We start from the raw sequence: 26,548 nt of genomic DNA, 5'->3' as shown, positions 1-26,548 counted from the left end.
GCAGGAGGACGCAAGGCATTGCTTGATGAAAATTGTTAGTTTGGTGCAGTATGTAGCAAGACAGGGACAAGCCTCTAGAGGCCACACGGATGACAGTGGGAATTTATACCAGCTTTTGAAACTTAGTGCAGAATAGGATGATCCCATTTTACTGAAGTGGTTAACAGAGCGTACCACAATGTACACAGGCCCCAAAGCACAGAATGAAATTCTGAACATCATGGCCAATACAGTCATTCGAGGCATTGCAGCTGAGATAAGGTCTCTTCCAATTGTACAATTTTCAGTAATTGTTGATGGTACTCAAGATGTCTCTGGTTCTGAACAGGAGAGTGTCTGCCTGCGTTACGTTGACCATGACCTTGTCTCTCACGAAGAGTTTATTGGGCTATACAGGGTGTCGGAGACAACAAGCGAGGGCATTGCGAAAGTGGCAACTGATGTGTTGTTGAGGCTCAATTTGCCCATGTCTGGCTTACGTGGGCAGAGTTACGATGGTGCTCAAACATGACTGGAAAATACACAGGTGCACAGGCAATTGTGAGGAGGCAGCAGCCATTAGCCCTCTATGTGCATTGTGGAGCACACTGTGTAAATCTGATTACACAGGACGTCCGAAGATACACATCTGACCACCCTGAAACCACTATGTCCAACAAGGTGGACTGTGCGGAATACTGCTATTAGAGCTGTGCTAGGGCAGTATGAACGGGTACTAAGCAGCCTAGAGGAGATGGCAAAAACTGCATGCAAGACAGCTTCAACTGCCAGTGGCTTATTTGAGCACTTCAGCAAAGGCAAGACTGTGTTGGGCCTCACACTTGCCTCTCATGTTCTTGGAGAGCTTGAACGCCTAAACATTTCACTGCAGAAGAAAACTCAGACTGTCTCTGGTATGCAGGCTGAAGTCGAGTGTGTGCAGTCATCTCTTAGGGGCAAGAGAAATGACGAAAGCTACCTTGCACTGTATGAGAAAGCAACGACATTGATTGACCACTGAATCGATTGAATCTATTGAGACACAATCAATATGATTTTCTGGCAAAGCAGTGGATCAGAGCATACTTTTTTTAAATGTTGGATGGTGTGGAGGTTCAGTTTGGCGACCTTTTTGACCAAGGTAGTCTAAACGTCCTGCAAAAGTTGGAAAGAACACTTCTCACAGGGAAGTTGGAGTCTCTAGATCAGTGTTGGCTACGGGCTAGCATGGGCCAAGAGAGGCTGTAATGTACATGAAGAGGGAAAATATCTGCCAGCAATTTGTTGGATTCATTGAAACCCGCAAATATATGTTTGGTTCTTTTATTCATTAGTTCAGTAGTGTGTATAGCAGTGGTTCTCAACCTTTTTTGGGTACTGGAACCCCTGCATATTTTGAGGCAAGGCAGTCCTTAGGGACCCCCACCCCCTCTATATCTTATGTAAAGTTACTGGAAACCATGTTGTGCTGAATATGTTATTTACACTTTTTATTTCACAGACCCCTTGCAATTACACCACGGACCCCTGTTTGAGAACCCCTGGTGTATAGTATGATATTTGTTCTTTTGTTTAGTCGTTTTCAGTTTTTAGTACGTGACAGTACACTTACAAATTATTTGTTTTATGTTATTTTATTTAAAATGTCATACTTTGTGTGACATACTTGTACATAGCTGTTGTTTGAAGAGTTGAGAATAAGTATGAATGAGTATGAATAAGTATTTTTGAAGGATATTTTGTTTGATTTATTTGGATTATTCATTGAAGTAGTTCTTTCGCTTTTAGAACTGTACTTATTTGGATCTTTTTGTTCTTGTGAAGCTATTGTAGTAGACTCAGGCCAGTGGCACATATTTAATGACTACATAAATGTATCAGAAAAAGTCTAATAAAAAGGTCGATTTAATACTGAGACCAACTTTGTGATGGTTCTCAATGGAGATTCTTTTAGATGAGATCGCACCATGCTCATTGTATTTACGAAAACTGCACCCATACAGTGTACAGTACCATTGCCACCTACTGGCCTTTCTTGGTATTGCTGGTTGTAAATACATACCTTCACACATACTGGACTGATAAGGAACACTGCTATAACTATTAGTAGTAGTAGTATTATAATGATTTGAATAAGTTGGGACAGCCCTTCAGTTAACTATCTATCAATTATCCAGTAGTAGTGATTATGGTTCCTAAATATACATTTAACATATTACAACGTAGGTTGTGTTACAGCACTACTTTTGGTGTCCCCCTCAGGAAATTATATTGAGAAAATGTCATGTAATTGTCCCTTCCAAAGTTGATATCAGATTTTCGCCCCTGTTTTTGTAGATATATTGCAACTTCTCTTTTGCTGTGAACATGTTTTTTGGGCTACTTTTCAGGCCTTTTGGCTGGGTTTTGAGTCATAATTTTTCTGGAAAGTCCAGGGAACAGAACTGAAATCTGAAAATAACTGAATTTTTCAAGGAACAGAATCAAAACCGGGAACGAAAGTGTTTTATACAGTTCCGGAACAGAAGCATCATTTTAAAAGCAATGGAACTGTTTTTATTCATTTATTTAACTAGGCAAGTCAGTTAAGAACAAATTCTTATTTACAATGATGGCCAAACCTTCCCCTAACTCGGGCGACGCTGGGCCAATTGTGTACCGCCCTATGGGACTCCCAATCACGGCCAGTTGTGATACAGCCCGGGATCGAACCCTGGTCTGTAGCGACGCCTCTAGCAATGCGATGCAGTGCCTTAGACCGCTGCGCCACTCCCTCCAAAGCATAGTCTACTGTAGCCTATTGTCAGGTATACTCACTCTCTGTCCTCTAGGTCATCAGGCTGCTGATTATCCCGCACAGCTGTCACTATCGTCTCACGCACCTGCGCCTCATGACACTCACATGGACTCCATCACCTCCTTGATTATTTTCCCTATATCGGTCATTCCCCTTGGTTCTTTCCTCAGGTGTTATTGACTCTGTTTTCATGTCGGTGCGTTTGTGGGTTGTGGTTGTTTTATGTATTAAAACACTCATTCCCTGAATTTGCTTCCCGACTCTCAGCGCACTCGTTACACCTATTGATGTTACAAGCGTGATTCAGAAATTAGGGAGAGAGATGTTTTATTAGAGAAGATTGGATTAGTTAAGGATGCTATAGTTGGATTTAATAATTGAAAAAAGGTAAGATATATTTTTTAATGATTTTAGAGGTTTAAAAAAGTAACAGAAAAGAATGATATAACCAGAACTTTTCAGAACTTTTTTTGCTGATCGGAAAATGGAAAGAAAAAATTGAACGAAAAAAATAATGGTTGTGTTCAGAGCAAAACGATTAGCAAATCATTTTGGTTTCAACCCCTACTTAAAATTCCTATCCGGGCATAGTAAGATCTGTCATGCTTCAGCAATGCCTGGGCAGAGTAATGTGCCCACTATCTAAACACGACAGTGTTGACTTTTATCAAGGCAACCAAAGGAACAGTATCTTGCTTTATCAAACAGCGCAGAGTGACGGAAAAGCAGCAAACAAGTGCTCAGCATACACTACCGTTCAAAAGTTTGGGGTCACTTAGAATGTCCTTGTTTTTTTAAAGAAAAGCACATTTTTGTCCATTAAAATAACATCAACTTGATCAGAAATACAGTGTTGACATTGTTAACGTTGTAAATTACTATTGTAGCTGGAAACGGCAGATTTATTTTTAATGGAATGTCTATATATGCGTACAGAGGCCCATTATCAGCATCTATCGCTCCTGTGTTCCAATGGCACGTTGTGTTAGCTAATCCAAGTTTATCATTTTTAAAGGATAATTGATCATTAGAAAACCCTTTAGTTGAGTATCTGGAGCATCAGCATTTGTGTGTTCAGTTACAGGCTCTAAATGGCCAGAAACAAAGCACTTTCTTCTGACACCCGTTAGTCTATTCTTGTTCTGAGAAATGAAGGCTATTCCATGTGAGAAATTGCCAAGAAACTGAAGATCTTGTACAACCCTGTGTACTACTCCCTTCACAGAACCGCACCAACTGGCGCTAACCAGAATAGAAAGAGGAGTTGGAGGCCCGGTGCACAACCGAGCAAGAGGACAAGTACATTAGTGTCTAGTTTGAGAAACAGATGCCTCACAAGTCCTCAACTGGCAGCTTCATTAAATAGTACCCACAACTCCAGGATGCTGGCCTTCAAGCTTGAAATCTTGCACCCGGAGGCTGCTTTCCTTGTTTCCGTCGATTTTAAGACACCTGATGCCCATCTTCCATTAACACGTCTCCTTCGCAACTAGAGGCAATAAAGACCACTTTTACTTTACCCACAAGAAAGCATACAAGGCCCTCCCTCGTCCCCCACTCGGCAAATCAGATCATGACTTCATACTCCTGCTTCCTGTTTGAGCTTCTGCTAGTTAACAGGAAGTACCCATGACTCGCTCCATTGAGAAATGGTAATCAGAATCAGAGATTATGCTACAGGACAACTTTGCTAGCACTGATTGGAATATGTTCAGAGACTCTGCTGATAACATCGACGAGCTAACCACCTCCGTCACCGGCTTCATTGGGAAATACATAGGCAATGTTGTCCCCACAGTGAAGGTTTGCTGCTTCCACAAAAAGCCTTGGATTAACACAGAGGTTGGCGCTGAACTAAAGGACAGGGCTACCGCAGAGAGGGCTATCACAGACAAACCTGCGGCTACGGCTGAGGACAGGAATAAGTACATGAAGTCCCGCTATGGCATAGACATCAAAAAAGGACAATCTAGGAATAAGGTGGAATCATATTAGGCAGGCTCCGACACAGGGGCTACAGTCCATTACGGATTACAAAGGAAGACCCAGCTGTCATCTGGTGAATGATGCCTCTCTGTCAGATTAACTCAATGCATTTTATGCACGCCTTGAAAATAACAACACTGTGCCGTGCGTGAGGGCCCCCACCACCCCGGAGGACTGGGTGATCTCGCTGTCCGAGGCCGACGTGAGTAAGGTCTTTAACCAGGTCAACACTCACAAGACCGGGGGCCAGTATTCCAGGTCACATTCTCAGAGCATGCGCATAACAGTGTCTTTAGATACTACTGTCAGATGTTACAATGGAATCCTGAAGTATAATTACAAGCATTTCATAAGTGTCAAAGGCTTTTATTGACAATTACATGAAGTTGATGCAAAGAGTCAATATTTGCAGTGTTGACCCTTCTTTTTCAAGACCTCTGCAATCCGCCCTGGCATGCTGTCAATTAACTTCTGGGCCAAATCCTGACTGATGGCAGCTCATTCTTGCATAATCAATGCTTGGAGTTTGTCAGAATTTGTGGGTTTTTGTTTGTCCACCCGTTCTCAATGGGATTAAGTTCTGGGGAGTTTCCTGGCCATGGACCCAAAATATCAATGTTTTGTTCCCCGAGCCACTTAGTTATCACTTTTGCCTTATGGCAAGGTGCTCCATCATGCTGGAAAAGGCATTGTTCGTCACCAAACTGTTCCTGGGTGGTTGAGAGAAGTTGCTCTAGGAGGATGTGTTGGTACCATTCTTTATTCGTGGCTGTGTTCTTAGACAAAATTGTGAGTGAGCCCACTGCCTTGGCTGAGAAGCAACCCCACACATGAATGATGCTTTACTGTTGGCATGATACAGGACTGATGGTAACGCTCACCTTGTCTTCTCCGGACAAACTTTTTTCTGGATGCCCCAAACAATTGGAACAACACAATGTCCTGTATCATTCATCAGAGAAAATGACTTTACCCCAGTCCTCAGCAGTCCAATCCCTGTACCTTTTGCAGAATATCAGTCTGTTCCAGATGTTTTTCCTGGAGAGATTTGGCTTCTTTGCTGCCCTTCTTGACACCAGGCTATCCTTCAAAAATATTTGCCTCAACGTGCATGCAGATGCACTCACACCTGCCTGCTGTCATTCCTAAGCAAGCTCTGTACTGGTGGTGCCCTGATCCCGCAGCTGAATCAACTTTAGGAGACGGTCCTGGCGCTTGCTGGACTTTCTTGGGCACCTTGAAGCCTTCTTCACAACAATTGAATCGCTCTCCTTGAAGTTCTTGATGATCAGATAAATGGTTGATTTAGGTGCAATCTTACTGGCAGCAATATCCTTGCCTGTGAAGCCCTTTTTGTACAAAGCAATGATGACAGCATGTGTTTCCTCGCAGGTAACCATGTTTAACAGAGGTAGATTGATGAGATGGAGTGATTCCAAGCACCAGCTTCCAGTCTGTTATTCGAACTCAATGACAGAGTGATCTCCAGCCTTGTCCTCGTCAACACTCACACCTGTGTTAACGAGAGAATCACTGACATGATGTCAGCTGGTCCTTTTGTGGCAGGGCTGAAATGCAGAGGACATTTTAGGGGATTCAGTTAATTTGCATGGCAAAGAGGGACTTTGCAATTAATTGCAATTCATCTGATCACTCTTCATAAAATTCAGGAGTATATGCAAATTGCCATCATACAAACTGAGGCAGCAGACTTTGTGAAAATTAATATTTGTGTCATTCTCAAAACTTTTGGCCACGACTGTACTTGGCACGTGACATTAACACTTGAAACTGAAACATAGAACATTTGATTTAGTTGATTTATTCCAATGATTTATATATACATTAGATGACTCATCGGGCACTGTTTTGATGCCACCGTGCCTCCCACTTGGTACTCCCCCCACCGTTGTAAAAAATATTTTAGAAACTATAGAAATGCATTTGTTAATGTCCACACTTTGTTTTTGCCACATTTATTCCAGTACAGAAAGCTTAATGTATACGTTTTAATTATATTATGTGAGCTAAACGAAAAAATATATAAAAACATTTTCCTTTCATTTTCTTATTTCACCTTTTATTTTACCAGGGAAGATTTAAATTCAATTTTCACAGAACTGCTTGTTGTAATTTCGATGAGGCTCTCTTTTTCATATATCGGTAAGTGGACCTGAGGAAGGGCATGAAAAGGATAACAAATCCAGTTGTTTGTGTCATCTGTTTTGGAAAAGTACCTGTGTAATTGCTCACCCAACTCACTCAGGTGCTTCACTATATCACATTTGACATTGTCCATAAACTTGTGTTAATTTACACACAAAAAAATTATACAATGATGGAAAGACCTGTGTGTTGTCCTTGTTAATGCAGACAGAGAAGAGCTCCAACTTCTTAATCATAGCCTCAATTTTGTCCCGCACATTGAATAAAGTTGCGGAGAGTGACTGTAATCCTAGATTCAGATCATTCAGACGAGAAAAAACATCACCCAGAAAGGCCAGTCTTGTGAGAAACTCGTCAACTTTTAGCTCGTCACTCAATTTAAAAATACATGTCAATACTTTGCCCCTTGATAACCAGCGCACTTCTGTATGTTGTAAAAGCATTACATGGTCACTCATATCATTGCATTGTGCAGAAAATACACGAGAGTTCAGGGGCCTTGCTTCAACAAAGTTAACCATTTTCACTGTAGTGTCCAAAACGTCTTTCAAGTCAGGCATTCCCTTGGCTTCTCGGTGGATGCTGCAGTGTACCCAAGTGGCGTCGGGAGCAACTACTTGCATGTCTCTATGTCTCTATGTCTCCCTGTCATGGTTTTTGTTCCATCAGTACAGATACCAACATGAGCAGCAGCTACGTCTGGCTACATACGGCCCATTAGTGGAATTCCCACAAGAGAATAATGGTTACTGTGATTGGATGTTAATTATTTGACTACGCTACCTATATTTGACATTGTGTTGTTATTTCGCTGAATTATTGGTGGATGGTTTAATTTTATTTTGGGCAGTGAAAGTACACCCGACGGCATTGCGCGTACCCCAATTGGGAATACCTGTCTTAGATCATAGGAATCACTGTGCTGACATATTTATAGACCTATCCAAGCCTTTGATACTGTTGACTGTCCCGTTACTCATTCAAAGGTTGTCTGAAATGGGCCTCGATCAGCGGTGTAAAGTACTTAAGTAAAAATACTTTCAAAATCAGTTAGATTTTTGGGGTATCTGTACTTTACTATTTCTATTTTTGACTACTTTTACTTTTACTCCAATACATTCCTAAATAATATTGTACTTTTTACTCCATACATTTTCCCTGACACCCAAAAGTACTTATTACATTTCGAATGCTTAGCAGGACAGATTTTTTTCTATCCAATTCACACACTTATCAAGAGAACATCCCTGGTCATCCCTACTGCCACAAATGCTTTGTTTGTCAATTATTTCATCAATGTGTCCTTGGCTATCCGTAAAATAATAAAACAAGAACATCATGCCGTCTGGTTTGCTTAATATAAGGAATGGTTTCTACTTTTACTTTACCTTTTGATACTGTATACTGTGTACTGTATTTAATCAATTACATTTGTATTGATACTTAACTATATTTAACACCAAATACTTTTAGACTTTTACTCAAGTAATATTTTACAGGGTGACTAACTTTATTTTACTCATTTTCTATTAAGGTATCTTTACTTTTACTCAAGTATGACAACTGGGTACTTTTTCCACCACTGGCCTCGACCAGGCGTCTTGCAAATGGTTTGGGAACTATCTGTCAGACAGGACACAATGTGTGCTTTCTGATGGTGTCAAGTCAAGTTACAACAATATTACTAAAAGTGTAGGGATCGATTTTGGGAGCTGTCCTCTTGACTATTTCTATAAGTTCTATTGGTCTATCTGCAAAAACCTGTACCATTCATCTGTATGCAGGTGACACTGTTGTGTACGCTATTGCCCATATGGCTGACCATGCTATGTTGGAGCTGCAATCCGATTGTGTTGCCTTGCAGAAAGTCCTTGTTGTTGTAAAATTGGTACTTAAATGCAGGAATAACTAAATGTATGTTATTTTCAAATTCTCTTTGAGCAGGTTCCCGCCTATAAATATCTGGGCTTTTGTATTGACAATAGTTTGACATTTACAAAACATATGGTTAAGCTAGTTAAGAAGCTGATATTTAAAGTAGGCTTATTTTATAGAAATAGATCATGCCTCTCTAACAGCAGGAAGCAGATTGTAAAGTCAATCAACTTTCCTGCCAGTTCTTGACTATGGTGACACCATTTATCGGAATGCAGCAGCCATTACTAGGTGCTTCTACACCTGCATTGCTTGCTGTTTGGGGTTTGAGGCTGGGTTTCTGTACAGCACTTTGAGATATCAGCTGATGTATGAAGGGCTATATAAATACATTTTATTTGATTACTCTTAAACCTGTGGATGTTGTCTACCATAGCGCCTTCGCTTTATCAAAGTGACAGTTTTAATATGCATCATTGCATCCTGTATTTCCTGGTCCTCATTTTTTTTTTTACCTTTATTTTACTAGGCAAGTCAGTTAAGAACAAATTCTTATTTTCAATGACGGCCTAGGAACAGTGGGTTAACTGCCTGTTCAGGGGCAGAACGACAGATTTGTACCTTGTCAGCTCGGGGATTCGAACTTCGTTACTCCCTTTTTGTTTACAAAACTTTATTTCACAAGCTTCTGACCTACCTCACTTCACTGTTAAAATGTTAAAATATGAGACAGCAAACCTGTTCACAGGGATGGTTAACTCTTGAGGTTCCACTAGTACATTCCAATCCAGGTATATCTGCCTTCTGTTTTAGTGCCCCCCATGTTTGGAATAGCCTACAAAACTCCCTACATCTTGAAGTTTAGAACTTTAACGGTGAATGAATTTAATGAGAATTGCAACTGTTTGGATTGAATAATAATTGTATTTGTGGTGTTTGAAGCTGTAGTGTTGATTCTGCCATTTCTAGTTTATTTTCTTTTTATTGATCATTTTGATTGTGTTGTATTGTTGTCCTCAGGGCACCATTGTAAATGATACCCTGGTCGTAATGGTTCCCCTGAATAAATAAGTCAAATAATAATTTGGTCCAAGGGTACCAGTGAAAACAAAGTACCTGGTCACGTTAGTTTTTGGTTAACAATTTTTTAAATATATTTTTTTATTATCATCATTTATTCAAACAGTAATGTACAATTGACCAAAAATAAACCAACCCCTGTCTATGTGTGTGCAGTGCAGGTAGGGCCTATACACTGAGTATACCCAACAATAGGAACTAATATTGAGTTGAACTAATATTGAAAGGGTTCCACAGGGGTGCTGGCCCATGTTGATTCCAATGCTTCCCACAGTTGTGTCAAGTTGGCTGGATGTCCTTTGGGTGGTGGACCATTCTTGATACACACGGGAAACTGTTGAGTGTGAAAACTCAGCAGCGTTGCAGGTCTTGACACAAACCGGTGCGCCTAGCACCTACTTCTCCTAAAGCCAAAATGATATCACCTAATTTGCCTACTCCTGTCTATACAGAAAGAAATGAAATCATTCAACATAGGCTACTACATTAGAAAGCATGATTTGGCCACGGATGATCATTAGCTTATAAAAAAAAATAAGCTGTGGATTGTTTTAAATCACATTGCCTAATGTCGGCAGGGCCCGCAATTTGGGCAGCATGCACAGAAAATACCACGGTGATGATTGTTGAGTTGCGACTGTCAGTGAAAAGTAGAGGCTGAGATAGGCATATCGCAATATTTCATCACAGTTTGGAAAGAAACTCGCTATTGCTGTATAAAGAGAAGACAATGAAAATGCTGTAATCTGTCTTTTAAAGTTATGAAAATTGTCAACTGAATTTATAAATATATTATTTGCACAAGTGGAGACCATCAAACATATCCCTGGTGAGTGCGCATATTCATTTTATCATTGGCTAGGTTTCCATCCAATTGGCGACAGATTTTCGTTTTAATTTCTAAACAGGCTAATGTAACAAAAAGAGGATAGTCTAAGTTTGGAGCAGTGCTAAAGTTGTCTATCTACTGTAAAAAAAAATGTGCGCAACATTACAGAACCAGTTACAACGGAAGTATCTGATCATCAATTCATTCGAGAAAAAGCCATTTGTTGTTTAACACAGAAGTTGCATATCATTAGATAGGTCTATATGCACTTGTAACCTTTTTGTCTTTTGGGAAACTATAATTTCCTAATGCATTCTATTTTATTACGTGACTGGGCAAACTTGTGTTTGCTAAAACTGAATTCAGTTTTAGAAACACCAAGTTTGCCCAGTCTTTAGTTTGAGGATCATGCAGTGGAGTATGCATGCAGTGGAGTATGCATGCCTAGTTTGTTCATTTAGCTTAGCAGATGCTCTTATCACAGTCAACACAAATCTATTTCGGAACAACAATATCATGTAATAAAATAGAATACATTAAACAACAAATGGCTTGAGTATGCCTGCCGAGTATGCATACCTAGTTTGTAATTATAATTTCATTCTAAGTAATTTAAAAAATATATACACAATTTTAAACAGCCTAAAAGTGAAATGTATAGGCATGTTGTTGAAGTGCTGTTGATGATGTGTTGTTGAAATGCTGAGTGCTCCTGCATGCCACAAATGCTTCACAACTGATTTCTTAAAAGGCAGGCTATAGCTTGAAATAATAATAATATACACTAAATAATTCATTTTGACTGATTTAGAGTTAGTATGTTGCTTAAGAGCCTGTTGAAATGTCAAAAATCAATTGATAGTGACAGAATCACACATTGTCACAAGGTGTGAGGATCCAAATAGGTCAGATCAGGTATTCAATGAATAACTTCAACCAGACCCCCTCTCACCCACAGATGGGGGAGGAGGGAACTGGTGGGGATGAACATGCCCTGTTGTAAATCGAGGAGAGAAGATTCAGGTCTCCCTCTCTAAATCCACCAAAGGAATGTGCCTTTGTTTCAAGAGACTTTTCCCGCCAAAACTCTAACACGTTACAATTGGCGCATTCATCCCCCCTCCTCTCCAGGTCGTTGCTGTAAATGAGAATGTGTTCTCAGTCAACTTACCTGGTAAAATAAGGGTTAAATAAATTAAATAAAAACGTTCAAAAGCGAATACTGGAACAATATTTCTAGCATAGAACATGGGGAATGGTCAGAGGCGATCTATAGAACAGGAATGTAATTTTGTTTGTTATTTTGTGATGTCATTAAGAATGTTATAAAGGAAATACTGTAACTTGGAAAGTATACCCACTACATGTCTGAAGTGTCCATCCTATGTGTTTTGCAGATACAAGGAGGTTACAACTGTTGATACAAGGTTATAATTCATAAATTGACTGTTTATAGATGTGATAGGTAAAGACCTTTAGAGTTTAATTCGGGAGATGGTAACTCTTTAAAGAACTGCTCTCATAGTGCACCAGATACGAATGAGTTAATTGTTACATGATTAATTTAATTGGGCAACAATTAAACATATTTAGGTAATTAGATAAATAACAGTCTTCAGATTAATGTTAAAGTCAAGATAACATTTTACCTTTATTTAGCTAGGCAAGTCAGTTAAGAACAAATTCTTATTTTCAATGACAGCCTAGGAACAGTGGGTTAACTGCCTTGTTCAGGGATAGAACAACAGATTTTTACCTTGTCAGCTTGGGAATTTGATCTTGCAACTTTTCAGTTACTAGTAAAATGCTCTAACCACTAGGCTACCTGCCACCCCATTAGGAGGGAGCTTAGACCATTCCTCCATACAGAATTTTCCCAAGAAACCACATTTGTTTAGCAAGTCAGTTATGTTTTTTTAAAGTCAGTAAATGAGGCTGAATGAACTGTTTCGCTGCCAGACAAGGCTCCACTGATAGCCAGGTGTAGAAGTGGTAAGGTGTTGGGACTGCTGTTGGGACTCTGCTTGTTGGGACAGCTTTAAGTAGGTCCTAAAAGTTTGTGGGCACGGTTTGTCACCATTATAGTGCAATTAATGTATAGTTTAGTGTTGTGTTGTGTAGTGTAGTGGCTTTGCTGGCATGCATCCCACTTTATTTATTTTTTGCCCCACCAAGATTTACATGATAAAATTGCCACTGCTCACACTGCCAGAGAGTGAGGAGGGTATGAGTGAGTGACATAGTGTGAGTGAGAGAAAGTGAGTGACTGAGAGATTGAGTGAGAGTGGGAGTCTCTATCACTCACGTTCACTCACTCTCCCCCTCTCTCTGTCACTCCTTCACATGCACTCTCTCTCTCACTCACTTATGACCTGCTGTTCTCTGTCTCTCATCATATGTTTTTATTGCACTGTTTATCAATGATAAAACATAATGCAAGTTCTTAAGTCTACTATAAATATAATATCATTACACTTATTAAAAGTGTACTTTATATTAATCATTTTTCCAGTCTTTTAATATACTATAAATAAACTATCATCAACCTTCAGTATACTTATTAAAAGTGTACTTTAAATTCATTAAAGTATACTATATGCTCACTATCATTCACCTTAAACACACTCATTAAAACTATACTTCAATTTCAATCGCTTTAATTGTAATTTATTATATTCATTCAAAAGACACAGTTTTGTTTTTATGAAACTCTGCTTGTGAGTGATCAAGTACACTATAAGTATACAGTGCCTTGCAAAGGTATTCATACCCTTTGTATTTCTTCGAATGATATTGTGTTAAAAAGTGGGATTCAAATTAATTTCATTGTAATTTGTTGTCAAAAATGAACTCAAAGTACTCTGTAATGTCAAAGTAAAAAATTAATAATACAAATTAGATAACTAAAATATTACCATTGCATACGAATTCAGCCCTTTTGTTATGGCAAGCCTAAATGAGTCAAATGTGGCTTAACAAATCACATAATATGCTACATGGACTATGTGTGAAGTAATAGGGGTTGACATTATTTTTTATGATTAACATTTCCTCTGTCCCCCATACATCTGTAAGGCGCCCATTCAAGTATTGATTTTCAAGCACAGATTCAACGACAAAGACCAGAGAGCCTTTTGAACGCCTCATAAAAGGGCAGTGATTGATGGTAACAATATCAAATCAGACATTGAATATCTCTGTAAGCATGGTCAAGTCAATAATTATGCTCTGGATTATGTATTACACCACCCAGAAATATCAAAGATACTTCTGAAATGAGCTGCAGGACAGGAATGAAACTGCATATGGATGTTACCATGAAGCGATTGGTGATTGTAAAACAGTTACAGAGTTAAATGGCTGTGATAGGAGAAAACTAAGGTTGGAACAACAACATTGTAGTGACTCCACAATAACAATTTAAATGACTGAGTGAAAAGAATAATACAAATATACAGAATAAAAATAGAATGTTAACATCGCCTGAGAAGATTATTACTCCAATAGCTAATGTGGTTAATGAGTAGAAGTGTATTTGCTAAGTCTTGTAGTAATTTATGACAAATAAATTAAGGTGTATTCAAAGTATATTTGTTTTGCTCTTTGTCTAATATACCAAGAATATACAAAAGTACATAAAAAGTTCCTTTTAAATGTATTTAATATACATTAAAATGTTAATAAAATACAAATAAAATGTACATTAAATGTATTTAAATTCTTCCAATTTAGATCATTTGAAATATAATTAAAATACGTTAATGAAGTATGATTTAAGTATATTTAAATGTTTTTTTTCCCCCATGGGTTTATACTCGAAAAGTTGGTTTAAGCATTGTTTAATGTACTAATGACTAAGCACTACTAAGCAAATTGACTTGTCCCAGTAGTGTTGTATTGAGTTGTAGTGACATGTTTTGGGGATTTAGGTATATATACAGTGGCTGCGTTTCAAACTCAAAATAGACAGCCCTCGGCCCTAAACCCCCAGTTTTACATCGTCACATCCGAGTGTACGTTAAATGTCCCTTGCCCAAGCGAGGGAGAGTGATGATTGGAGAGGCAATGCCCTTGGTGGAAATATTGAAGTTGAGCTAAGAAAAATATGTCTAACATATCTAGCTAGCACTCCTGTCAGGTAGCTAGCTACAGTTTCCTATAGCTGGCTAGCTAGTTTTATAGTCATTTATTCTAATAAATTTCAAAATTCCAAAAAATATGTTTATAAATCTAGCTACCTTTTATAGGCTCCTCACTACAAGAGTAAGCCAATTTGCCAACGCTAAAATCAATGTGTATATATATTTTCTAGCAAGCTAGCTTCATATTTTTTCCTGACATGCCGAAAATGCAGCCTTGTTGATTAAATTTGACACTTCACTGCCACAAGTTTGACATGTGACTACAGTTTGCATTGAATTGTGTGTCATATCAACCCTGCAAGTTGTTCACCCGCTCCCTCAAGATAAATTGAGGGCCGAGGTGGAAACGTAAGTGAATTGGATTTCTACTTAAGATGGCAATCAAACTGCATCCGGTTTCAACTGGGATTCCCGAGAGGGAAAGTGGCTAGCGCAAGGGCTGAGGGTAAAAATGACGTGTTTGGACTGCAGCCAGTATCTATTATTTTGAATGCTAGAAAGTGAGAAAAAAAAGTATCTAATATATTAGATCAATAAAAAGGCAATTAATATACCTATTTTTATTTCTCGCTTTGTGACGGACAGGCGTCTGTCCTATCACTAGAAGATGCATATCGTTCCTTTTAGCGGAAGAAGGCTATACTGACTATCGAATTGAAACTTAAATGAACATTTAAATGAAGCGGAAAAAGTAGCCGGTTTACAGTGAGTCGGCTATTTCAACAATGGCCGGCCCTTATGGAAAACATTTTTTATAAAGACCTTTCTTCCAGGTCTTCCATTATGGCAGTAAGGGTCATTCTAGCTTTACAGTTCCTATTACAATTATTCCAAATCAATTATTGGGTTGAATGCACACGCGACAGAAATACTATATTAATATAAAATAAACGTGTATTACACATTCCAGTTTCTCTGTGTGATACATGTATATACAACTTCAGGTGTATTTTATTCATCTGATCCATAGAGTATATTCATTTATCAAATATATTAGTTGACACTTCAGTCTATTCTAAAGTAGATCCTTCATGATTATGAAAACATTATAGATAACATGTTTATTCCTTTACTCACCAAACCCAATTGGTCGGAGATATCTCTCTCTAGCTGATGATTTATATACAGTATAAAACATGAATTCAAACCTCAATAGAACAAAGTAAAACATTGCCAAGGACACCACTACAATTTGAGAAAAGGGGATACTAAACAAGTCAAATTACAAATGCAATTATATTACTTGAATCACAATACGTATGATGACCGATACATGGACAATCGTAATTTAATCATAGGTAATATAATATTATGACAGCTGACGGATGGTGACCGCTGACTCATACCAGACCCAAAAGCCTGGGTAGACAGGCTCAGCAAAGGAGGCCTTGAAGCGGTGTATGAGAGACATGGTGTCCCCCACAGTGTAGAATGAGAGGGTGCCTGCTGAGTGGTCCAGGAAGACACCTATCCTGGAGGAGTAGGGTGCATTGATTTCCACCTGGTCTTTACCATATCGGGCGGAATAGCTGGAATCGGAGCAGAAAAGGCTCCAGGACTTGCGGTTGTAGCCGATGCGGCAGCTGTCCCCGTAGCCTACTCTCTTGATGCCCTTGTAGGTGATGCCCACGGAGGCCCCCTCTCCACTCCACTCCACCTCCCAGTAGTAGGCACCTCCAGACAGGGGCTCTTTGCAGAGAACCTGGGGCAGGCAGTCAAACCTGGAGGCACTGTCAGCGTAGTCCTGCGGTTCTCTCTTCAGGGCTGCCTTCCTGTTGCCTCTAGACAGGTATAGCTGGCGGTAGGCTGTGTTGGGGTCCAGGGTGAGAGCGCAGGCATCTGAGAGAGGAGAGAGAGAAGGCATGTCATGAGTGAGTGCCACTGTGTGAACTGAATGCTCTTCTTTCCTGTGGGCTTGATCATTTAACCCTTATACCCATACAATACTAGAAATTACAAGGTTAGTTATGGAATGTAAAAGGTTGTTTAAAACCAATACTATACACAATTATACAAAACAATGGCTGCATTTAGACAGGTTGCCCAATTCTGATATGTTTTTCACTAACTGGTCTTTTGACCAATCAGATCAGCTCTAAAACATATTTGATGTGATTGGTCAAAATACCAATTAGTGGGATTTTTTTTTTGAATTGGGCTGCCTGTCTAAACACAGCCCAAGTCCCAGATTTAAGTACCCTATCGTCTAGCACATCTCCAATCTGAAATGTCAAAAAGGTCAGACGTAGTTAGTTGAATTACCACAAACATAATATTGCAAATGCTACCAGTCATTCAAGTCAGCAAAGTGACCTTAAGTTTCACCAGACAAACTAAGGGCGAGTAACGTAGCCTGGTCCCAGCTCGGTCTGTGCTGTTTTGCCAACTCCTCTGGTAATCCTCATGCACTGGCAAGGCAGGACAAACAGATCTGGGACCAGGACACCAGGCTATGATTAATGGGACCCTGCAAGATTGTAGTTGATCTTATTAGATTTGTCCTGCATGTCCAGTATGGGGTTCATGTCTGTCCCAATATCCATTTGGAATTCAGTTAATTCAGACAGTATACTGTTCAGAGAATTAAAAAATATATATTTGGTGCATAGACATTGATAAAAGCAATATTCTTTCAATTATGGATACATTTCAGGAAAGTGCTTCTGCCTTCTTGATCTTTGCCTTTACCAAGAATGGTAATTGAGGTTCTTATAAATCATTATGATTACACATTAGTTTTGTTACACATTTGATAGGACTATTAAGGCTTTTCAAATTCCACAAGACAATAACTAGTGTTGCAATAATTTTTCTAAAATGACTTGCAATTATTACAATAATTTTTTAAGACAATTGTCTTTAGTGTTGGTATGCCCATGGATGTAAAATAACAAGCAGGACCCACAGGGAACCCCCCCGCCCCCAGGAGACCCTCTGTAAAACCATTCCCCCTTCCCTGACACCCCCTCACTATAATTACAGAGTTGTAGCCGCAGCCTTATATATGGAATCTCTTCAGCAGCATATTTTGTCTTAAAAAACATAAATAAGTTCACAATTCTGAACATTACAATTAAGTTAGCAGACTTGATGAATGAATAAGGGTGGGTAATGATGGAAATGGTTTAATGAAAACAAGATATGACATACAGTGCATTCGGAAAGTATTCAGACCCCTTGACTTTTTCCACATTTTGTTACGTTACAGCCTTATTCTAAAATGGATTAAATTGTTCCCCCCCTCAATCTACACACAATACCCCATGTTTGCAAATTTATTTAAAATTAAAACTGAAATATAACATTGACATAAGTATTCAGACCCTTTACTCAGTACTTTGTTGAAGCACCTTTGGCAGTGATTACAGCCTTGAGTCTTCTTGGGTATGATGCTACAAGCTTGACACACCTGTATTTGGGGAGTTTCTCCCACTCTTCTCTGCATATCCTCTAAAGCTCTATCAGGTTGGATAGGGAGCGTTGCTGCACAGCTATTTTCAGGTCTCTCCAGAGGGTTCAAGTCCGGGCTCTGGCTGGGCCACTCAAGGACATTCAGAGACTTGTCCCGAAGCCACTTCTGCGTGTCATGGCTGTGTGCTTAGGGATGATGTCCTGTTGGAAGTTGAACCTTTGCCCAAGTCTGAGGTTCTGAGCGCTCTGAAGGAGGTTTTCATCAAGGATCTCTCTGTACTTTGCTGCATTCATCTTTCCATTGATCCTGATTAGTCTCTCAGTTCCTGCTGCTGAAAAACAGCCACAGTATGATGCTGCCAACACCATGCTTCACCGTAGAGATGGTGCCAGGTATCCTCCAGACGTGACACTTGGCATTCAGGCCAAAAAGTTCAATCGTGGTTTCATCAGACCAGAGAATCTTGTTTGTCATGGTCTGAATGTCCTTTTGGTTGCTTTTGACAAACTCCAAGCAGGCTGTGTCTTTTACTAAGGAGTGGCTTCCGTCTGGCCACTCTACCATAAAGGCCTGATTGGTGGAGTGCTGCAGAGATGGTTGTCCTTCTGGAAGGTTCTTCCATCTCCACAGAGGAACTCTGGTGCTCTGTCAGAGTGAACATCGGGTTCTTGTTCCCCTCCCTGAACAAGGCCCTTCTCCCCCGATTGCTCAGTTTGGCCAGGAGTCCAGCTCTAGGAAGAGTCTTGGTGGTTCCAAACTTCTTCCATTTAAGAATGATGGAGGCCACTGTGTTCTTGGGGACCTTCAATGCTGCAGAAATGTTTTGGTACCCTTCCCCAGATCTGTGCTTCAACAAAATCCTGTCTCGGAGCCATACGGACAATTCCTTCGACCTCGTGGCTTGGTTTTTGCTCTGACATGCACTGTCAACTGTGGGACCTTATATAGACAGGTGTGTGCCTTTCAAAGTCATGTCCAATCAATTGAATTTACCAAAGGTGGACTCCAACATCAAGGATAATCAATGGAAACAGGATGGACCTGTGCTCAATTTAGAATCTCATATCAAAGAGTCTGAATACTTATGTAAATAAGGTTCTTTATTTGTAATACATTTGCAAACATTTGTAAAAACTGTTTTCGCATTGTTATTATGGGGTATTGTGTGTAGATAGATGAGGAACAAATTGTATTTAATCAATTTTAGAATAAGGCTGTAATGTAACAAAATGTGGAAAAACAGAAGAGGTCTGAACAATTTCTGAATACACTGCATATAAACAACTTTTAGAAAGCTCATGTTCTGAGCTAGCCATTAAAAGTATGGTCCTCAGATCCAAGTGAATCTGAACAACCCTTTAACTGGAACAGAGTATGGAAAAATATGACCTTGACATCCCATAATCTGAGCCATCAATTTACACTTTATTTGAACTGTATTCTACACCAAGGAAAGTTATATGATGAAATTGGCCCCATGCCTAACTGTTCACTGTGTGCCCTAAATCAGGTAGGCACAGTCCTTCATATAATGTGGGTGTGAACTGCAGTTAAATGCTTCTGGGACAAAGTTATAATTTTTTTTTCAAAGTGCATGAATGTAAATGTTCAATCTGCTATGTTATATTACTTAACGGTGATAGCTCCTTGAATCTCTCAGATGATTACTGCTGGCAGGGGGAAGGCATGATATGGGGAGGGTTCTCTGGTCTCTGGGAGGAAATGGGAAGGGAGGGAGGATGTAAAAGCATCCTCAGTTGACAAGGAACCTTGGATGTTTAGGGGAGTGGGCACTGACAACTAACCTGTGTTGCTAGACGGGGTGGAAAACATGGTTACATACCAATTGTACTATTACAAAATCCTTTTTGATCAAAATAATTATTTCTGTATGTATTTCTTACTTTAAAAAAAAGTTGTGGAGCCCATAGGTACATGTTATATAAACTGAATATATGAATTGACACTGTACCTGTAAACCACCAAACAAAAAAATTCCGAAATAAAAACTTGTGACCCTGCAGGACAGGTGTGCACCAGCATGCAGGTAGAGTAGAACAGCTACAGTAGCTCATGTACTATAGACTTGGTTCACCTGGCTGTGCTGCTGTGTGTGCGCCTGCACCCCCTCAGCCAGGTCAGAACTGGTGGTACTCTCTGTAGCCACGGCTAGGACGAGATGACCGACCACTCGGCCCATCTGGTCTGGAAGATCGACCACTTGGCCTATCATCTGGAATACCACCGGAGGCAGAGCCATTTATTTACATGTATAGCTCGGACCACAGTTATTCAAATCTGCTTGTGACCGATGTTTCCCTTTCCGCATGCTCAGTACGCACTTCTATTCTATACCTTGATTGTCCTATTCAGAGTAGGTTTTAAACTTGCCGAAGCTGTAGTGTCCAATAGTTGTAGTAGTCAAGTAACGTAGCTTAGAAAGATTTTCCAACACAGTGATGTCATTCTGTATAACCCTTTTAGAAACCTATACTCCCACTCACCGCAGTAAACCGGTATAAAGTTCATTGAGCATGCCCACTTACAAACCTAGTATCTAAGGAATGTGGTAAGACTACTCCCATCACAGCACTAGCCTGTTTCCATGTGGGCTGGGCGCCAGGTAGTATTTTAGACTAACTCCTGTCTTTATAGTGGTTTTAACGCAATTTATGAACAGTAGTTCACACTTAAATGATCAAATAGTATGAATAATTAAATGGCACTAGAATGAACCCTCAGTCCTATAGTATTTGATTTGGTAAGTTTAGTCACAGAAGGTGAATCATTAAATAGACGTACATTTCAGGAAGTCTTCTCTGTGCTGGGGCTCCTGGCTTGGTGTCTTGTACACGGCAACAACTGCATCGGCTACAAAGAGAAGGAAATGCAAAAGAAAACAAAAAACATACACAACACTGTATTTGGATTGTACAATATAGCCTGATACTGCATGCATGGAAATTTACTTTACAATCTTGGGATTTATTAGTGTTTCGGATATCCCCAGAAAATCCAACTTTAATGAGTGTGTGTTTGTGTAGAATTGCTTGATGCGTGTGTGGTGTTCTAAGAGAGTTAACTTATCAGCAAATGTAAATATTCAGGGCCACTTGAGCCACCACCTGACCTTTGAGTGCCCTCTAATAAAAATCAAGGTGCTCAGACTACTTTACTATTCCAACAATACTAGAGGAACCATTTTGTTTTCTTACACACAGCAGAGCAATAAGGAAATTATAATCACTCAAGGAGCCATTTGAAATTCAGATTATGCCGTGATTGTCCTGTGAAAATGTTATTACTGGAATTTAGCTACAACACAAGGCAAGCCCATATTTCCTCAGCAACCACCTAACAATGTTGTTTGGGGGTTTGATGGAGGCCTGGTAGAGTGGTGGGGTCGATATTCTTGTTTTTGAACTAATACCATTCCAAGTATTTTCCAGAATGAGATCAGTGGGGAGTTTCATGTTGATTGACTCACCTTTCACAGTATTTCTCCTTTTGGCTTCATCCAGTTGGCAGAAAGGCATTTTGTTCACTGAAACAGGAAAAGTTCTGGTTGAGTAAATATTCTCTATAAGAATATACTGTAAATTACTGAAGCATTTCCAAGTCCACGGTTTTAAAAAGGACAAAAGCCTGGGGTTTAATCTAGGTCTTGGCTCTACATCATTCATTCAGCAATGGCAGTAACTAACTGAAGTTACAGTGCATTATCTCACTGCCTCACCAGTCTTGGCCACTTTGACCAGCTCCTCATTGCTGATGTCATGGAGATGGACCTTCATCTCAGAGACAGCCTTGGTGACGGGTCCGAAGGAGAAGTAGGGGTTCACTGAGACTGTGGGCAGCTCCTCAGCCTCTGTCTGAGCGATTAGCATGTGGTAGCTCTACAACAGAGAGGATAAGAGACAGTTAGCTGTGTGAATGGATGAGGACAGACACGCCCTCTTTTCAAATGACACATTCATCATTTGAATAGGCTCGTGTCATTCCCTGGCTTCATATTTCCTGGCTTGAATTATTATAGACAGGTTGGTTGTTTAACAACAAAACCGACGCGTGTGCAACTATGGGTCAAAACAGACTGGGTTGGCTTAGATTGTTGACATGTAACTATTTAGTCTTCAATGTTCATTTAAAAACAAATGCATTTGCACAATTGTTGTCTCAAATACATCATTGCAGTTGTTGGTTAGCAAGCTAGTGAATTTTTGCCATATTAGCATAGACGTGACATCAAAACAAGACATGGTATCAAAAATAAAGATAAAACTAGCCAGCTACGAGTCTCCACATTGCAGCTTCTTATCATTGTTACTTGCCATCTGGCCATCCAGAATCACAACAACACACGGCCTTCTGCCCCATTGAAGCGGCAGGAGCATCGGGCCAGTAACCAAAAGGTCGCCAGTTCGAATCCTGAGCCAACTAGGTGACACATCTGTCAATGTGCCCTTGAGCAAGGCACTTAACCCAAATTGTGCAAAGAGTTCTGGTTATTTTGGGGTGATGAGCTTGGCGGGCCACTCAAATATGAGATATATAGTGTTAGGGGGAAGGCAATGTTTAAAATGGCTTGTGTCATTCCTTGGCTTGAGCCCAAATATTATAGTAGTTGTTTTAGGGTGAGGGGTGATAGACTTTAAAGCCCGAGAGAACTAGCACCTCTGAACATCATTTGCGAACCAAATGCTCACAGATTTTACGGTGGTTCCTAAAACAAAGCGCACTGAACGATCGCAAGACAAACGCTAGAACCACATTCGGTGCGATGTGTGCAAGCCTTTAGTCACCTGGATAAAGTGTATGTGGTCCTCTGTGCGTGACAGCTGTGTGATCTCGTTGTCTCGCTTCTTGAGGTCAGCGATCTCGTGGGTCAGACGCTCGAGGTGACCCTCAGCATTGTTCAGTGCTGCCCTCTTATTGGAGGAAATTAGCTTGGTCATTTCCTGTTGCATCCTCTCGATGGAACGCATCATGTCGCCAAACAACTTCTCACACTCCTGCATAGCCCTCTGGGCTGAGCTCTGGAGAGGAAAGGGGCACACTTAATGGGCATGCTGTTAAAACCTCTAAAGCATTTTGGGTTGTACCAATACACCCAGGAAGTCAGTCATAATGGAACTCTATTGGTGATGTATTGATATTTGTGATCATGAAATCTCTTGGTGGGAAAATGTAATTTGTCTCTCCAGGACACACATTAGAAATATACACTGTGAGTACACCTTCAGTATGTTTAGTATGACTTAACAGTATATTGTAATTGTGTAATTTCACAACCCACTGTGTTGTACCTTGAGTGAATCCACAGCTTGTTTCAGCTCCTCCATCTGCTTAAGCCTCTCATGGATCCTCTCCTGGATCTCTGCCTGGGTGGCACCCAGACGTTGCTATGGATGGAGGACACAGGACGTCAGTGACATAGCCCCACAAGTCAGACAATTGTTTCCAAAATATTCCAAATACTGATCAACCTAAATGCTACAGACAAAAATCGTGGCTGAGTGAAGTGGCATCTTTTTTCATCCTCCCCATTCATGTAATTTGAAATGGCCTTCAAAATGCATTATTACAATGTGCATTAGGTTCAGACAATGCAGTAATAAAATCTAGCCAATAGTAGTTCTTGGAATAGAAGGTTGCAACACCCCACCCCAGCCCACACACATTTACAGTAACTGCTTTCACTCATGTGGGTGGGTCTAACTGATTGCCTGAAGTATTTGTTTTAGGGGCTTGGCTGATACTAGCTACTCTATTCCAACAATCAACCTGTCGCTCTCAGTCACACAACTGCAGTCAATTGGCTACAGAAACCTTGTGGTTTTGAAAAGGCAAATGATTGAAAAGCCTAGAAAAAAAGTAGTCGTTTTTTCCCCCCTGTTACACGAATGGCTTTGTCATTTAACAATACAGAACATCAACTACTTCAAAGAGATAAATCATCGTAATATAAAAGTTTGAATCAAAAATCATGCAAAGCCGTTTTACCTGTTCTTCTGACCTCTCCTGTTCGGCAGATACCATGTCGTGACCTTTGTGCTCCTTCACTGTGCACAGAACACAGATACACATCTGGTCCGTCTTGCAGAAGAGCTCCAGACCCTTCTGATGCTGTGGGCAAATCTGTCTGTCCAGATGGCCGATCTCATCCACCAGCTTGTGCCTCTTGAAGGCAGGGTTCTCATAGTGGGGCTTTAGATGCCTCTCACAGTAGGACGCCAGGCACATCAGGCATGTCTTGATGGCTTTGTGCTTCTTCCCAATACAGATATCACATCCCACATCTTGTGGTCCGGCGTAGTTGTAGTCTGGGTCTGGAGGTGGAGGAGGGTAGGTCTCAGACATCCTGGGATGCGAGTGGGTTGAGTGTGTGGAGGAGCGGGAGGTCTGGAGGCGGCGCGGGGTGGGTCTCTTGTTGTAGGTGACCCGGCAACGTGGGCAGTTGTAGGAACCGGTGTGGTCAGCGTGGTCCCAGTAGGTCTTCAGGCAGATGGAGCAGAAGATGTGGCCGCACGGGATGGAGACTGGGTCCCTCAGGTCTTCCTTACACAGATGGCAGCTCTCCTGGTCAGTAGACATGGGGATTGACTGATGCACCCTGGTGCTGTTAGATTCTTGGTAGTAGTAGGCTAAAGACGAAGTGAGACGGTCAAATTTTCGGTCCGTCCTGTCCGTCAGGTCTGAGCAAAGTGAGCCACAGGCGCTTCCGCAGCATGTTATATAAAGTAAACAGTCAGGGAGGGAAGGAGACTAAACTGGTTAAGCAGAAACTAGTAAAACGTGGGTGGGGCCAGGTGAGGACAGAGTGTCAATGGAACCATTCAACAGCCGTCAATCAGGAAGAGGAGTGTGAATACAGATAGTGAGAGGAAGGATTGAATTGTGTGATCTCAGGTTTGAACTTTGTTTTGACAGTACTGCAAATAGATACTGTAGTTACAAATATAGATAACGGTTGGTTTCCATAATTTCCAACAGGGACTCTACCCCAGACACAGCTCACATTTTGACCCTCATGTTGTTTTTTTATGCAGTGCAATATTTTTATTTAACATGTGACATAAAACATGGTTCACTGCACACAGTTTAATTTCACATTGGATTTCCCTGCACATCTAATAATGTAAGATACGTGTCACACTGGACTTCACTGCACATCTAATGAAGTACCAACATCAGTCGATAGCCTCCAGCTTGTAGTGATACGTTTCTTTGATAAGTCACACTACAAAAGGGTAAACTATTAGTCTAACCCACTAAATGACAAGAAGTGGTTTGTGGTTTGTCTAATGTTTTAAAATTCAGCCATGTTTCAATACTGAAAACAAAGGACAAAAAAACTGGTTGGAGTTGCCTTTTTATCAACAGCACAATTACTAAATATTCCATTAGAATCTTTACCATTAAATCACAATACAGTTTGCAGAGGTTACTTGAATTTTTTTTTAAACAAACTTACAAATAGGGCATCTTTCACACTAGTTCTAAAGTCTGGCCCGAAGCATCCATCAACACCTTGACAATGACAAAACATGTTAGATGCATTGTATACACAATTCCATCATACAAGTAGATTTGCAGATCAGTTAAGGTCTACCTTCAGCGTGACAAACAAACACATGGCCAACAGAATCTCAGGTAAGATGGCTTTCAAGGTGGCTGATTCCATTTCCCTCATTACTGCCACTTATTGGTAGACCTCTAACAATGCCCGATCTATTACAATATTTTAAACATTAAACACATTCTTCTAAAATGCATTCTAATTTTAAATGTACTCTGTCAGTTCATGGAAACAAAAAAGATCAATGACCATATATCTCAAATGCCATAGGGAATAAATATTTTTTTCTCAGGAGGCATATGGAGGGGGCATGTTTTTGCATGTAAGAATTGTCCATAGCGAGATGAATCTGAATCTGTTATCAATTGTCACTGATAAATGTGGCCCCTAGTTCAGGAGTTTGGCTTCAGAGTATTGCTGCTGTTTGATAGCCTCCAGCTTGTAGTGAGGGCATGGCTGTGGGGAAGAGTGATATGATGGATGCCCACTCAGGTCCAGGTACACACTGACCTCTTGGTACTTGGAGAGCTAAAGCCTGGTTGCAAATCAAAGAGGGGAGGGTAAAGAAGACATTTTTTGTGGACTTTTCTTTAGAGTGACTAATGACAAAACGAATCCCCTTGCCCTTCCGCTATAAATTAAGTTGGCTGGTTGGAATCTGGCTTGAGCAACAGGAAGTGACTTGCAATAGGTGTTCATCACC

The 26,548-nt window shown here is 40.3% G+C and overlaps 1 protein-coding gene across 1 annotated transcript; it reads right to left on the bottom strand.

The window, feature by feature from the left end:
• Positions 1-13,352: 13,352 nt before the first annotated feature.
• Positions 13,353-24,982, bottom strand: ftr83 (finTRIM family, member 83). The gene is made up of 7 exons (XM_020464895.2): positions 24,270-24,982; positions 23,573-23,668; positions 23,069-23,302; positions 22,003-22,162; positions 21,754-21,810; positions 21,069-21,137; positions 13,353-16,693 (listed from the first exon to the last, which is right to left on the bottom strand). The coding sequence occupies exons 1-7, from the start codon at positions 24,858-24,860 to the stop codon at positions 16,164-16,166; spliced, it is 1,737 nt and encodes a 578-aa protein (XP_020320484.1). The 5' UTR covers positions 24,861-24,982; the 3' UTR covers positions 13,353-16,163.
• Between the last annotated feature and the right edge of the window lie 1,566 nt (positions 24,983-26,548).

The sequence above is a fragment of the Oncorhynchus kisutch genome, linkage group LG28 (assembly GCF_002021735.2).
Source record: "Oncorhynchus kisutch isolate 150728-3 linkage group LG28, Okis_V2, whole genome shotgun sequence".
NCBI classification, from domain to species: Eukaryota; Metazoa; Chordata; class Actinopteri; order Salmoniformes; family Salmonidae; genus Oncorhynchus; species Oncorhynchus kisutch.
Note: the sequence above shows the minus strand (reverse complement) of the source record. Positions and strands in the feature narration are given on the sequence as shown.